Source organism: Coptis chinensis, chromosome 7 (genome assembly GCF_015680905.1).
Source record: "Coptis chinensis isolate HL-2020 chromosome 7, ASM1568090v1, whole genome shotgun sequence".
In the NCBI taxonomy this organism is placed as follows: domain Eukaryota; kingdom Viridiplantae; phylum Streptophyta; class Magnoliopsida; order Ranunculales; family Ranunculaceae; genus Coptis; species Coptis chinensis.
In genome coordinates this window covers 9,008,456-9,024,048 of record NC_141462.1, presented here as the reverse complement: position 1 = coordinate 9,024,048, position 15,593 = coordinate 9,008,456, and the positions used below count along the sequence as shown (strand labels likewise).

Here is a 15,593-nt window from a genome sequence, read left to right as displayed (position 1 = left end):
CGGCATATTCGATGGAGGCATTCTTTTTCGAGGGCCCATCTTTCCTTTTAGAGGTCTCAACACTCTCGGAGCTCAAAATCTTTCCACAGTCATGACAACATCTGAGAAAAAAGGTAAACCAATCAGTACACAGTAAATCGAATAAAAAATATAGACTCTCTATGAAATATACATATTATAACAGATATAGAGGTAATACTTACATATAACCCTGCTCGATGCGCACATTGCAATCCCTACCACAGTTACTACACGGACGCATTCTCCCAAGATGACACATTGTGACTACTATTTGAATAATCCAACCTTAAATCAACAATCCTTCTATTACGCAAAGGCTGCAAAATCCACTTTAATAGACGTTATTGAGCCTCTATATTTTTATATATAACTCTAAAACCACTCAAGGAATCTTTCGTTTCCTATTTAGTGTCCTAATGTGGATGCTCAAATCTTTCTAAAATGGTTATTTTATTTGTGCAAAAACTTTCTTTTAGAAACTCAGGTTGCATGTTTAACCGATACTTAAGTCAAATCAATCAATCCTCGGCAAAATTCGGAAGTTGCAAATTTATAACAATCTTTCCTCTCAAATTATAACAAATTCAGAAGTTTATCACCATAATACAAGAAAATTGTTATGGTTGTAAAACTTGTAATCATTTTAAATTGACTAATTCCTTCAATGAAAAATATGCATCTTGTCAATCGTTTGAATTCCTGGTGCCTCAGTTGCAAGTCCGGTTGACAAAATGTTCAGTTTCCTAGTAATGTGTACCGCATTATATTTTTACAGATACTTTTAGTGTAGTTATATACTCAGTTGCAAGTCCAGTTTACAAAATGTTCAGTTTAATTCTGAATTTTAATGTGTAGAGCAATACAGATACGTCAGACGGTAGTGTCTGCAACACAGTTACTTTTGACTGTAGGTACTTAATTCATGGTAACAGCATGAGATCCCATCTCTCTTGTGAGACTGAAATTGTCGTTCTACCCTGCCTCAAATTTTTCTATTCTCTTCTATAAATCAACATTTTAAATTTTTTACAAATGGTGAACATAATTATCTAACACGAAGTTATTTACAATTACAAAATGTAATTCACTTTCAAAGACCAAACCTCTTTGGTCTTAAATATGTCGAAGATCCTACCACTGAGATCTGTTGCTGTTGCCTTGCCCTCTTTTGTCTCTCCCTCTCCTTGTTTTCCTTTAACATCTCTGCTTGTTCCTTCCTCAATTTCTCCATCTCTTCCTCCATAGCTGTCTTTTCTTCCTTTTGTTTCTTCTTGTGCTCTAACATTGATGTATCTGAATCCTTAACTGAAAAGAACATGGGACCAAGCTCAGCTAGCCACTGGGGCTCCACCGCCGTTGCACATTGCATGTACTCCTTTGTTGTCATGATCAACTCGTGATACACGACGTAATCTGGGGTGTACCCTAGACCATAGAGAGCACTGCTTGGGTGCAGATGGCACTTCATTCCGTTCCGACAATTCACATACTCTCCCACCCCCTTCAATCTTGCAGAATTGTGGAAGTACGCAGAACAAATAGCCTTCCTCACAATATCCCAGTCTGGGTCGCATGATGTGAGAGGGATTTTCAATGTATTGAGTATATCCAGTAATTGGGACCTCACCTCCCTTGCCTTCCTCAAACCTTTCACATGTAAGAAGTGGTCATTGCACCAGTCTCCTCGGTAATTATTTGCTTTCCACTGCTGGTATACATTAAGCAAAGTAAGGTGGTCAGACTCCGGAATAAAGAACTTCTCTCTTGCAGCATCACTCTCCTCCGCTCGATCCTTTGGCCGGAAGAACACCGAAGGTACCGAAAGCATGGAGACAATTGTTAGGACCTCATTAACACACCCAAGTTGCTCGCCCATCAGAAGCATCTTTGCAAGTGGTGGGTCCAATGGAAACTCTACCATTTTCCACCCAAGATCCGTCAGGCCCCCCACATTGTTCAAGGCACCCAAAACCCACAGTTGATACATTGAATTGAGGATGTTATCCTGTGGAGGTGGATCCATAAAATCAAAATCCAGCAGGTTTTCAATCTTTAAAGACTTCAGCAGAAGAACTACATTCCCAAGATTTGTCCTCTGAATTTCTGGCACAGGGTTGGGCAGCATTTCATTTTGATAGGCACTATCTGTGTAAAGACGATAACATGTACCTGGTCCTGTTCTTCCAGCACGACCAGCTCGCTGGTCAGCAGCAGCCCGACTGACTGGAAACACTTGAAGGGCATCCATACCCATCTTTGGATTGTACACTTTCATCTTACCATAGCCCGTATCAATAACATATAAGATACCATCTACAGTCAATGAAGTCTCGGCAATGTTGGTAGCCACAATGCATTTGCGAGCCCCTTCTTCAGCTTTCTGAAAGATCTTAGCTTGCAAGTCAGCTGGTAGCTGGGAATAGATTGGTAGTATCAATAATTTGGGGACCCCCTTCTTGGTGGTTGATACAAGTTGTTCAATACGCTCTGCAAGTGCATAGCATGTTGCTTCAATTTCATCTTGCCCTGTCATGAAGATGAGGATGTCGCCAGGAGGGCTGGTAATGTGAATAGTCATGGCCTGTTTCACTGCAGCTTCAACGTAGTCCTCACAGGGGGTTTTACTGTAGAGAATGTTCACAGGAAATGTCCTCCCAGGGATGTGAAATATTGGCACACTGCAATGAAATCAACTGGGTTTTAAAAGATTGATGTAATAAGTGGATAAACTAATTCGGAAGAATAAAACATGTCTTACCTCCCAAAAAAGTTGGAGAACTTCTGAGCATTTAAAGTTGCGGATGTCACAATGAGCTTGAAGTCACGGCGTTGCGCAACAACCTTTTTCAGAATCCCAAATAGGACGTCAGTGCTTAATGACCTCTCATGTGCCTCATCCATGACAATCACACTGAAAAAGCACCTCAATTGTCAGTTATAACGCAAATGAAATTGATGACATCTAGCTATCCCATAAAGGGATTAAAATTTAATGACCTAGAAGAAAGGACCATACCGATATTTGTCAAGATCAGAATCTTTCAACGTCTCACGTAGAAGTACTCCATCCGTCATGTACTGTAAACAATTGAAATTGTAAGGTTAATTGAACTTAGAGAAAAAAAAAAAAAATAGACAGGAGCATCAACTTTAGAACTGAAAAGTGTCATTAGTTCACAAAAAATACAGCTCTTTTGATTTAGGTGAACATTGGAAATAAGAACTTGGTTCTGGTCTGTGCTTCACTGCATGCCAAACCAACCTAGATCAACTTTGGGGCTATGAAAACTCGAATCAATTTCCCATTATCTTTTTATATAAGTTCACAAGAAAATCAAAAGCACTGGTCATGCCAAGCACAAGACACATGCAAAACCACAACCATTCAAATTATTTGGTAACCGAGCCAATATGTATATGGGGATAGAGCCACTCCCAAAACGTACAAGGCCATATCTCATCCTACCGGTTGAACTAAGGGTTGATACCTTGTAGATATGATCTCCTCACCATGAATAACATACCCACCAAATTTCGGCTCATTCAAATATGTCTAACTTCTGAAATCGGAAAATTTTGGACCGTTAGATAAACGTTCCAAATTGAACACTAGTTTTCGCAAGGTTAAACATATCCAAATAGGATGAAATTTTGTAGGCATGCTATCCATTTTGAGAAGATCATATCCACAAAAAATCGGGTCTTAATTCAATTTGTAAATTGATGGAGTGGCTCGGGAGTTGCTCTATCCCTCCCCTATATATATTTGGTATGCAAACTCATCAGCATAAGAAAATAGAGACCGTTTCAACATATCACCACTGGAAGAGACTGTTGGAAGAAAATGAGAGCTAATTTAACTTTCGAAACACAAAATCTATTTCACCTTTATTAAGGTATTAGGCCCAGTCACATCCTCAAACCGAATAGCATACCCAACTTTATCACCTAAATCTGTTTCCATCTCTTCACTAACTCGTTTGGCAACACTCATGGCTGCCACACGTCTTGGTTGAGTACAACCAATAATGCCATTTGTAGTGTATCCATCCTCGAGCAGATACTGTAAAAGTTCGCAGAATATTAGAAACTCATAATTAAACGCTCAAATTTTAATTTCACCAAACTACAAAACCATAAATTGATTATGCAATATAGCAGAACGAACCTGTGTCAGCTGAGTCGTCTTTCCAGAACCAGTTTCTCCAACTACAATAATCACTTGATTTTCACGAATTACCTAATAATGGTTGCAAAAGAAATTAAAATATAATGAGAAAAGTGTTTGAACACTTCAGGGAAAAGGACTAATTAAGATCCATAAACATGTTTCAACTTCAAAATGTGTGATGTGAATATCACCCAATGCAATTAAACAACTAAGATGACATCCCACTAGAACAACCATCAGATGAATTTCCCTGATGGCAATCCAATCAAATGTATAAGAATATTTTGGGCAATGCAGAACCCAAAGAAAAGCAAATAGGTTTCTCAGCACCTTCTTATTAAACTGCAAGAATTTACAGGTCTTTAGAGAGAGAGAAAAAATCTAGCTGCTTACTTAGATGAGATAAATCTATTTGTTGAATGCAATACGCAAAGTAGACTACATAGAAAAAGACATGCATAAACAAAGAACATTCACGGACTGAGTCATAGTATGTAGAAAAGAGATGAGATTTGACAACATGTTCGTTTAACATTTACCAAAATTGTGAAAACCATTGTTAAATACTTAACAAATTTACAAGAACCAAGCACGGTGTTATTACAATTAAGGCACACCCGTATTTATTAAAGTGAAATTCAGATATATGCAAATTTGTTAAAACAGTGCCCACACTTTCCCTCAAGCTCCTCCTTCAAGAGGAAAATCGGTGGGCAGACACATCCTTTGCTGAATTGTCCACTTCACAAGTTATAATATCAATAGATATATTAAATCAATATACTACAGCTGTTCTCGATTTCGTCTAACCACCCAAGAATGAGAAAGATAAAAGTTCCAAGGTGAAAACCATCGAAATGATGGGCATGACTTCCAACCTATAATATGTGTATTATCACCAAGTAAAAACACACAGATTCCGAGGTTAAACTTGCACAAAATATCAGATTACTCACCTGCAACAATTCTTCCCGCACAGAAAATATCGGCAGATATTGTCGTTGTTGAGACAAAGTTTTAGTCCTTGCAAAATCACTAACTGCTTCACCCTTCTCCTTCATGTGTTGTGCAAACTTTGCTTCCTCTTTAAAGTCCACTTCACCATCTTCCCCAACGACAGCAGTATCTGCATCAATCTGTGATTCAAGAAATTAAGAGAATATAGACTCACGGTTGTGTCATCCGAACTATTCAACATTTCAAAGAGTCATTGATGCAAGAGCAAAGTAGTTACGTCATCTTTGAAGATGTGCAAACCTCATGGAACGCACAATATCCAAGCCTGATTTTATATACTAGTTTTTTAGTTCATTAGTTTTTTTTTTTTATCGGTAAAGGTTAAATTTTATTAGATCAAAGAAACGTAGGTCAAGATAACCTACAATTACATATAATAAAAATGAAAACAACCCAAAAGTAAAACAACCACCCTACCCAAGACTCTATACATAATATCTTCCCATCTAGCAACAAATTGTTCAAAGCAAATGTTTCTTAGGTCCACATAAATTTTACTCCAATAACAAAGAAGTCATTTGATGACTAGTATGACTTTTTGGATCACCATAGTTTTACCCTTAAAGATGTGTCTATTACGTTCTAACCAAATACCCCACATAATCGCAAATTATAGCATGTTCCATATCCTTTGCCCTCTAGATGAAAATGACCTTGTATACCACTGAGTAAGGAGATCAACCACCCGACCAAGACAGACCCAAACCAACGCAGACTCACAATGAAAGAAAGACCAAACCATCTAAGAAAAAGGACACCACAAAAGCACATGATTAACCGACTCCTCGACCATCGAACATAAGCGGCAGAAATCTAAAGGTTGACCCTTAAAAACAAAATTCTTGAGATTATCAACAGGAAGAATACACTCTAAAGCGGCAGACCAAACAAAGAAAGCAATTCTCATAGGGTAAATTCCTGAACCTGGAAAATAGGGAATGGAAACAACCACATTGCTTGGGGGATACCAAGAACGAAGAGCAAAGTATAACGACTTGGTAGAAAAGATCCCTTTCTTGTCGGGGCTTGTCAGGGCACCAACCATCGAATCAAGGTCTTGTTGGTTGAGGTTTCCCTCTCCAAGCCGAGCCATAAGAGAGGCTAACCCATCGATGACCCAATCATTGAAAGCCCTACGAAAGCCGAGGTTCCAAGAAATATCCCCATAAGATCTAACCATGCATTTGCTAATAGTGCGCCCTTTATGCTCAGACATGTTGAACAATGTATTAAACACCTCTTTTAGCGGTCTATCTCCTAGCCGTGTGTCTTCCCAAAACAGGATTTTATCTCCTGAACCAATACTATACCTAATACCTCTTTTAAGCATGGGCAAGACCTTCACAATGCCCCTCCAAACACCACACCCATAAAAGATACAAACAAGACCACTCTCCCAACCAAAATGAGATTCCCCAAACCTAGACATGATCACTTTTCTCCACAAACTATCCCTATATACCAAATCTCGAAAGTCATTTCCAGCGCCAAATTGAAGGTATGGATATTCCGAATGCTCAAACCCCCATCCGTTTTAGACAAGCAAACTAAATTCCAATTGACAAGATGATACCTATGGTGCTCGCCTGTATCATCCCACAAAAAATTTCTTATTATTGCCACTATCCTAAGGACAACACTCATAGGCGCATAAAAAACGAGACAAAGAATAAACAGGTAGGTTAGATAGAGAGCTCTTAATGAGCACAAGGCGCCCCATTTAGACAATTCCTGGCCTTCCAAACACTAAGCTTCTTACCGAACTGCTCAACTACAGGATCCCAAATAGCTTTAGATCAAAAAGAGCCCCAAGAGAAGGCCAAGATACTTCGAAGGCAAACGATCTGCACCACATCCAAGCACAGAGACTAAGGCGTGAATGTCTCCAACCTCCCCCACTGAAAACACCTTGCTCTTTGAGAGATTAACACATAAACACGACACAGTCTCAAAACACCCTAGAATGCCCCTAAACCACCTAACTTGCTCAATCTCATCCCCTAAAAGACAATGGTGCCATCAGCAAACTGAAAATGAGGAATGAGGACATCCTCCCTACCAACTCTGAACCTGACAAAACTCCCATCTCATTTGCCCTTGATAACATTCTACCCAAAACTTCCACCACCAAGATAAACAAGAGTGGGGATAGAGGTAGGGGTGGAATTCGAGCTAATCGAGCCGAGTTTCACTAAGCTCGGCTCAACTCGTTTATTTAAACGAGCTTTAATATAGGCTCAAGCTTGGCTCATATATTATATGAACGAGTCTGAGCTGAGCTTAAATGAGCTGAGCTTGAGCCAAGCCCGAGTAGCTCGGCTATTTTACACTGTGATGATGGTATTTGAGCTTATTGAGCCGAGCTTCACCCTGCTCGTTTATTAAGCGAGCTATAATATGGGCTCAAGCTTGGCTCATTTAGTTAAATGAACGAGCTTGAGCCAAGCTTAAATGAGCCATGCCCAAGCTACTCGGCTCAAATTCCACCCCTAGATAGAGGGTCTCCTTGTCTAAGACCTCTAGTACTCTTAAAAAAAACAGTTGGAGACCCATTCACAAGCACTGAAAAGGAGGCAGTAGAAATACATTTTCTAATCCAGCCTCTCCACTTAGAACCAAAACCCATTCTATCTAAGACATAATCCAAAAACTTCCAACTTACATGATCATAAGCCTTAGTCAAGTCCACTTTACAAACAATACCACCCACACCCCTCCCTTTCCGATCATCAATCGCCTCATTGGCAATAAGAATACCATCCAAAATTTGTCTATCAGACACAAAAGCTCCTTGCTCATGGGAGATCACACCACTTATCACTCTCCTCAATCTAGACGAGAACCTTAGTTTCCTAATTAACTATATTATGATTTAGTAGTTATTTCCTAGTCGGACCAGAATTTCTTTTCTGTGTTGTTCTTGGTAGAAGAACAAATTTCTCGAACCTAAAAACCTACATTTTTCTTCAAATATCTTTAGTACGATATCAGTTGCAACTCAGAGTATGTTACCTGTTCTGCGGTCTTTTCAACACCCAATATATCTCCAAGCTTTGAACCAGCAAGTTCCCAAAACCTCTGGCGAGATTTGTTCATACTTTGCTTTTCATGTATTTCTCTAACCAAAACAGATCCTTTGCGAGATATAATAGCCATATCTGATGTAGGATCTTTCAATGGCATTATGGGCTCCGCTTGCTTTGTAAAGACAACCCTCCCATCCAGAAAAGGAGGCTTTGTATCTGGGACAAGAAAAAAGTCAAATCAAACATATAAAGGCATAGGATATAAATGCATGTTTTCAATATTCTGTCGAAACAACACTGCAACAAATCATTTATTTGTTCTATGATTATAATTAACAAAAGATTACAAACTTTATGGACCCAGATATTAGATGAATAAGTAAGACCAGTGTGTACTCATTTAGAAGTTTAACGCTGTGAAGAGAGTTGATACCAGAAAAGCTAATCAGATTAACATCTTTACAACCCAGGGCGTCTTAGTAACAGTAAACAGTAACACAAAATTTCACATTTTACATTAAGACATATAAATTGTGACCAACTAAGCTCCATGAACTCTTTTCATTCCTTTCCATAAGAAGCAAAGTATTTCACAATAAAGTAAAAGGCATATGCCCCATCTGTGCCCTTCATTACACATTCTCGCCCCTCTCCATCATCTTGGGCATTTAGAGTAAAATTGCCTCAATATAAAGTAACTCAAAGTCGAAAAAAGTAATAGCTATCGCCAATTCATGCATAAGAAACACTTAAACTATATAAATCAATCATAACAACTATTTTTTGACAGATTCCCAAAAAAAATTTGTGATTTTATTTTGGTCGGCACAGTAAGTTTTATTATATCAACGAAAGTAGGTCGAGATAAACTACAAATAATTTCTGATTAGGAAGGATAGTAAGAAGAAAATTGCATACCATGAACGAGCAGAATAACTTTCCGTTCATCTTCATCATCAAACTCGGTTTGGACCTCTGTACCTCTAACAGCACCAGACCTCAGAAGTTGTCGGTCTTCCCAGTCAGCATTATCTTTAGTGCGTTGCGACAACTTTTTGCTCTGCGCAAGAGTCATTGGTGTTCCATCTTTGCGCACCTGTATTGAGATACACGATATGCATGAGACAGATCACACAAGCAGGCACTTCATTCTGTCAAAACAATACAACGAACAGCAAATGCAACAGAAAGAAAATAAAGTTCTTAACAAATCAAAATAGCCTTTTCTCCATAATCTAAAAAGAGAATATCCAAAGTCGAGTACTCAGACCAAAATGTACTTTTCATGCATACAAACATCTCAACATGCTTAGGCCAAACATCAGATTTACTGGACAATTTCCAACCGTCCATCATTTCTCCAAAATCTACTTAAAAATTAATTGAATTATCAAAACAATTATTCAGTTCTTTTTGTGACCACAGATCCTCTTTTAGTACAACACGGGGAAAAAAGGAAATCATCTAGCTAAAAAAGAAAGTAGACCAGTCAAATTTATACATACCAATCGTTTTGCAATTTCAGCCTCTTTCTTTTTGAGAGAGACCTCATCTCCAAGGTAAAATGATGAAGTGTCAGTATCAAAGGCTGAATTTCCTTCTTCTCTATCATACCTACAAAATATAAATATATTAGTGCATCCATCATAAAAATTAACCAACCATAAACATCGTGTCTTGCAACTAAGATACAATCATACCAAGAATAGAAAGTGTTAACAACACTAAAATAAAAGTGATATACTGCAAGGGTAATGCGAACTTCTACATTTAGGGGATTCAATCCATGAGATATATTGCATTGAGGAAAGTGAAATAAACATCTAGGTGTGAAGCGGCAACACTTCAATAGATCAAGCCATGGCCCATAAGAGTCAAATGAATGACATTATAACTGTATCTTTATTTTTACTTGGAAGACAAAGAAAAACTGAAAAGGTTTGCATTGGTAAAGTTGACCACTTTCAAGTTCCAAGATCATGGATCCATCATTAATAAGGATGGAGAAAACAAGGAAGATGTTGTCCAAAGATGGTTAAATTATGTATCCGCTTCAGAGCTGCAGCTCATTCCAATCAAACTGAAAGGAAATGACATAAAATAGTGGTAAAGCCAGTCATGCTTTCTGGACGGAATGTTGGGAAGCCAGGAACTTAGTATAACAGAAATTTAGATGTCCAGTCCGATAACCCCTAAGACTTGGAAGGAGAAAAAAATTGACTGCACTTGGAAAGTGTAATAATAGTCCCAATAGGCAATAAATTAAACAAAATTCAAATTAGATGGTCCCTCCATGTACAGCATAGACGGTTAATGTACCAAGTTAGGAGAATACAGGTGTTCTAGAGAGCAAGAAGTAGATGCCAATGTTTACATTTAATGCGATGGCGAGCATAGCTTATCAGAAACGAACATATCAGACAAACAGGATTTAATCAGTATGACTCAAAACATTTGACATTTGAGTAATGTTTTGTGGCATGACTCTAAATATTTGAGTAATATTTGAAAAGTGAAATATGTGGGTACGTACAAAAGTTAATCAAGGATACAACTAACATCATGGCACTTCTTCACGAATTATCAAAACAAGCACAATATAAACAGACATGGAAAATCTTATCCAACAATTATAAATAACAAATAAGCAAAAATTAACTTAAGTGTGTGCATGCAGAAACGAATTTATAGTAATGTAAAAGGCTAATGCTCAAATACCATGCACGATCAGAATTGTATTCCATCTCCAAACGCATTGTTTCAGTGATCTCCGGATCCTCTTCTTTAACAAATGAATCTCTATCCATCCTGTTATCCTGGATTCAAGAAGATAGTACATTGAAGAAAAACAATTGGAAAACTTTTCAATATATATATCCCCTATATAATACTGATTAGCACTCCATTGATAATTGATGGAAAAACTGGCAAAGGAAATAATTATTGCTTCGCAGACAATCTTGCAAATCACCACAATAATAATTAACTATTCCCTTAAAAATATTAACAGAAACTTGGAGGATTAATGTGTAAATCCGCAAATATCTTTCAAAGTTAAAACTTATAGCAGTTATATACCAAAGCAAGTATCAAAGGCTCAGAGCATAAGCTTAAACTTAAAGCTCATTACTACAATATTAAATAGTGTACATATTGCAAAGATCGACATGCACTATCATTTGTATATAATTACCCAAAAATAATAATAATAATAATAATAAAAACACGACAAGAAACTATTAGAAAAGTGCTAGGGGGGTGAGGAAGTGAGCTAAATGAGAAGACTTGTCTGTCTCACTTCAGGCCTGGGGGATGAGTACTGGATAGTGGATACCACCTGTAGGCATTAATAATGTTGGGTTCTTGTTCCTAGGTAGGGGACATATGGGTCTGGTTCTTGGAGATTAATTTCTGGTTAACCCTCATGGTATTAAATTAATGATTATATCAACTGAATATGTTTCACCGATCTCAAAAAAAAGTACAACAAGATACACGGTTAGAGGCTTAAATGTGGATAATACCTCAGAATCATGATTTGAATTTTCACCAGAAAAATTGAGCTGATGTGTCCTTCTGTTGAGACGAGAACTTGAAGATCTAACTGAGGATCCTGAAGCACGTATTGGGACCGGAGATGGAGAAGCGTAGTCCCATGAAGAAGCAGAAGGCCCTAGAACATCACCAACATGACACATCAGCACTACAATAAAAAGGATTTAAATCCAATTTGTCTTATACTTTCACTTTATTGTGCCATACCTGTATAACCTGTAGACTGAGGAGTTTGCATTGGGGACACTAGTCGTGCATCAGGTGATGCCCCAAACAGCATTGGAGATCTTGAATGATGGCGATGCCTATCAGTCATAGAATGACTATCTCGACCTGGTGTGTCTTCCCACTCTGACCTTCCTGCAAATCATGTATACAGAATATTAGGTTGAACACCATTAATTCTGAAGGCACTTGTTAGAAACATAGATTCTAAACTTATAGTTAGATGTGTCATGTCTGGTCAATCGGTATGACATACCAGGTGTCCACCTAGAATATTCCCCTTGACTCCGTTTTCTTCCAAAGTCTCCGCTATACTTTTCTTCAGATGGATAATGACTATATCTTTCCCTTCCATGAGAACGCTCTCTCTTTCTCCTGCTATCATTCCCAGTGTCATTCCTCAAATCTCTTCTTTCACGACGGCGATCATCCCTGTCGAAATGACTGAAACTTCTATCTTCACCGCTCCGAGATCTCCCATTAGATGGGGTGAGAATCTAACAAGGAAAACAACACAAACCATAATCATATCCTCTTTTCAACTTCATTTCAAATAAAAAAGGGAAAACAAAAATACATATAGACGATCTAAGCTTCATTGGTAGAATCATAATCCCAACCTCGTACCAAATACTCATATATACAAAGTCCTCTATTAAATGACAAAGTTTAGAAAAAAAAATATATACGAGGGTCTTAATATTGAAAGACATACGAGCAATGTTCGAATGATCTCATCAGAGACCTCGTGATCAAATCCCTATATATACGTTCAGTTACAACTACTAAAACAAATCCCAGTTATATCTGTTGAGTGACAACTATTAAAACAAACCTAATTGTTTTAAAAAAAAAGGTGGGGTGTATTTGTCTCCGTTGGCTGGGTGAGAATATTAAAACAAATCCAACAGTTGTTTTATTTATACGTGAGAATATATATATATATATATATATATATATATATATATATATATATATATATATATATATATATATATATATATATATATATATATATATATATATATATATATATATATATATATATATATATATATATATATATATATATATATATATCATGCCCATAGTAATTTCATGTATATCAGACAATAACGTAAGTGAACTTTCTAATAGAGTATAGAACAAACTACACAAGATTGATACCCAAGTGCGCAACACCATTTTTCTAAAATAATACTTTCTTTTGTCTATTGCACTTTAGACTAATTTTATGTGAACTGCCACTCAGTGAGATACCACAAAGCATACAAAAGACTAGTAGAAGAAAAGATGGAAGAAAATTACATTTAAATGTTACTTAAGACAATATATATATCCCATCAACATTTGACAATTTAATTTTTACAACCTGATTTCTTGGAGTCCGCTAGTCTGAATACCAAGGCTCCTCTTTGGTAACTGGACTTTCTTAGATTCAGAAAGGATGGGAATGATATACTTATGGTGGATTAAGGGGCTACTGTCCGGTATAAAACCTTTTTGGATTAACTTTATCATGTTCTTTTTGCTATAATGTTATAACTTTCTCCACCTTATCCCTGAGATTTATTAAACGAAATGAAAAACATAAAAATAAAAAAGAAATAGTATGTCTGCTCAGATAAAAGAAGCCCCTGAATATGTAAAGCTCATTTAGCTTAAGGTAATAGAACACACCTCTGAACGTGGGCGACCATCTGGGAGATAGGATCCATATGTAAAACTCTCTTGTCCATGCGAAGTCAAAGCACTTTCTGCAAAATTGTAAACATCAAAATGGCATTAGACAACCAAGTAAAAACATTTCCAAGTAAACCCTCAGTTGTATCAATATAAAACAATAACAGAACCATACACATGTCATTGCATCACACTCACTTTCATAACAACCAAATAACTAAACTAAGTAGTGTTTTTGCACCTTAAATGATGCAACAACTTGAAAAGGTGTGTTAAGTTCCACTTTGCGGAATAGGACTCATACAGTTGAACCCTATAAACTAGGATAATGTGTCATACTTGTTGTATCACTAATTACTAATTAAGCCCATCTATAAACAGTGAAACCCAAATGATCCCTCACAATAGCATAAACACTTTACCTGAACGAGGTGATTCTTGAACTGTATTTCCCCGATAATGACGGCTCGAATGACTCCTCCCACCACTAGACAACCCACCCCCTTCCTCATCCAGTCCCGAGGACGTAGATTTATCCTCTTCCTCAAAATCAGAAATAGCAAAAAGCAGTCTTTCTTTAGGCACTTTGAACTCACCCTCGCCTCTAGATTCTCTTTTCGCAATAGCTAGCGAATCCAAACCTATTCACATAAAATTTTCTAACTTACTTAATATAATCATCAAAACTCGTATCCACGCACACCAACAATAATGAACACTTACCTAGAAGTGATTTCCTCTCGCGAGGTTGGTAAAGTACCCTATCGCTTCCAGAAAACTGTAGTCCACCATTACTTACCCTATCAGGTTCTAAAATAACCGTTGTTTTGTCAAGATCAATAGCTTCAGTATTAATTTTCTGCAAAACCATAATACAAAAATAAATTATTCATTCACCACAAGAAAACAAAACAAATAAAAAATTAAACATATATTACCTGTGTATTAGACATTGTATATAATTTGACACGCAATCGTTCTGTAATTGAATAGTAAGTAGAGTAATTAATACCAAGTCGAAGGGTGTTTAAGTCAACTTATGAAAACCTAGATTTAATTTATTCGATTTATATAAAAAAGAGGTGAAGACTAGAAAGTTATAGAGAGAACTCACGTGGGATAATTTGGTTGCTGCTGCTGATGATGTTGTGAAGAGAGTGAGAGATGAAAGGGGGAGCTGGATATTCTTCTTTAAAAATAACGGAATGAAGAAAAATACTTGTGTTTTGGCGGTTTCACTAACGGGTGGTGACTTTTATTGCTTTTAAGCCCGGCCCATATATTGTGGATGGACTTTTTTTTATAAAGCCCACACCCCTAAAGACAAAAACTTTATTAGGGGTGGAACTTGGGTCGGGTTAGTCCAAGCCCGATGGGCTAAAACCCGACTTTTGTTGGTCCTCGGCTAACATGTTAGATTCATAATCTGGGCTTGGTTTTGTAAAATCAAAACCCGACTCTATTTTGGATTGGGCTCGGGTTAGAATATTAAAAAACCGAAAAACCTGAGCTCGTGTACATATCTATATCTTAATATTAAAGCTCCCAAGAGATATTTTTCGAGCTATATTAAAATTCCACGTCATCTCCTATTAAAACGGTTGAAAAATGGAAATCTTTTTTTACAAAATAATTCCTCTCCTATTATAACGAGAATTCATCTCCTATTAAAACAAATTTTAGCACTTCTAATTAAAGCGGGAATCATTCTCCTATTAAAATGATAATTTGTCACTTATTGAAAAAATAAAGTATAACATATCTAATTAAAACGGAAATTATTTTCTTATTAAAACATAATCTCTCTCCCAATTGAAAAAAATGGGTTTTTAAAACTTAATTAAAACAATTTGTTTGAAAATTGAAACAGGTTAGTGACTAAAACGGTAGTCCCA

General features: G+C 36.9%; 1 protein-coding gene across 1 annotated transcript; it reads right to left on the bottom strand.

Moving 5' to 3' along the window:
* Nucleotides 1-999: 999 nt before the first annotated feature.
* EMB3011 (RNA helicase family protein) lies at nucleotides 1,000-14,936 on the bottom strand. The gene is made up of 18 exons (XM_086570484.1): nucleotides 14,813-14,936; nucleotides 14,637-14,677; nucleotides 14,422-14,557; nucleotides 14,121-14,339; nucleotides 13,696-13,772; nucleotides 12,272-12,512; nucleotides 11,998-12,150; nucleotides 11,760-11,908; nucleotides 10,954-11,051; nucleotides 9,741-9,849; nucleotides 9,154-9,331; nucleotides 8,222-8,451; nucleotides 5,149-5,328; nucleotides 4,190-4,261; nucleotides 3,908-4,084; nucleotides 3,038-3,099; nucleotides 2,780-2,932; nucleotides 1,000-2,699 (listed from the first exon to the last, which is right to left on the bottom strand). Exons 2-18 carry the CDS (start codon nucleotides 14,649-14,651, stop codon nucleotides 1,112-1,114), a joined length of 3,837 nt encoding a protein of 1,278 aa, XP_086426610.1. The 5' UTR covers nucleotides 14,652-14,677; nucleotides 14,813-14,936; the 3' UTR covers nucleotides 1,000-1,111.
* Nucleotides 14,937-15,593: the final 657 nt, after the last annotated feature.

Bases quoted from the DNA above. Each gene is read 5' to 3' on its own strand.
- EMB3011 (XM_086570484.1), bottom strand. The intron at 9,850-10,953 runs GTATTTGAGCAT...TATATTTTGTAG, and splicing joins TACAATTCTGATCGTGCATG to GTATGATAGAGAAGAAGGAA. The intron at 4,262-5,148 runs GTGAGTAATCTG...AACCATTATTAG, and splicing joins TGCGGGAAGAATTGTTGCAG to GTAATTCGTGAAAATCAAGT.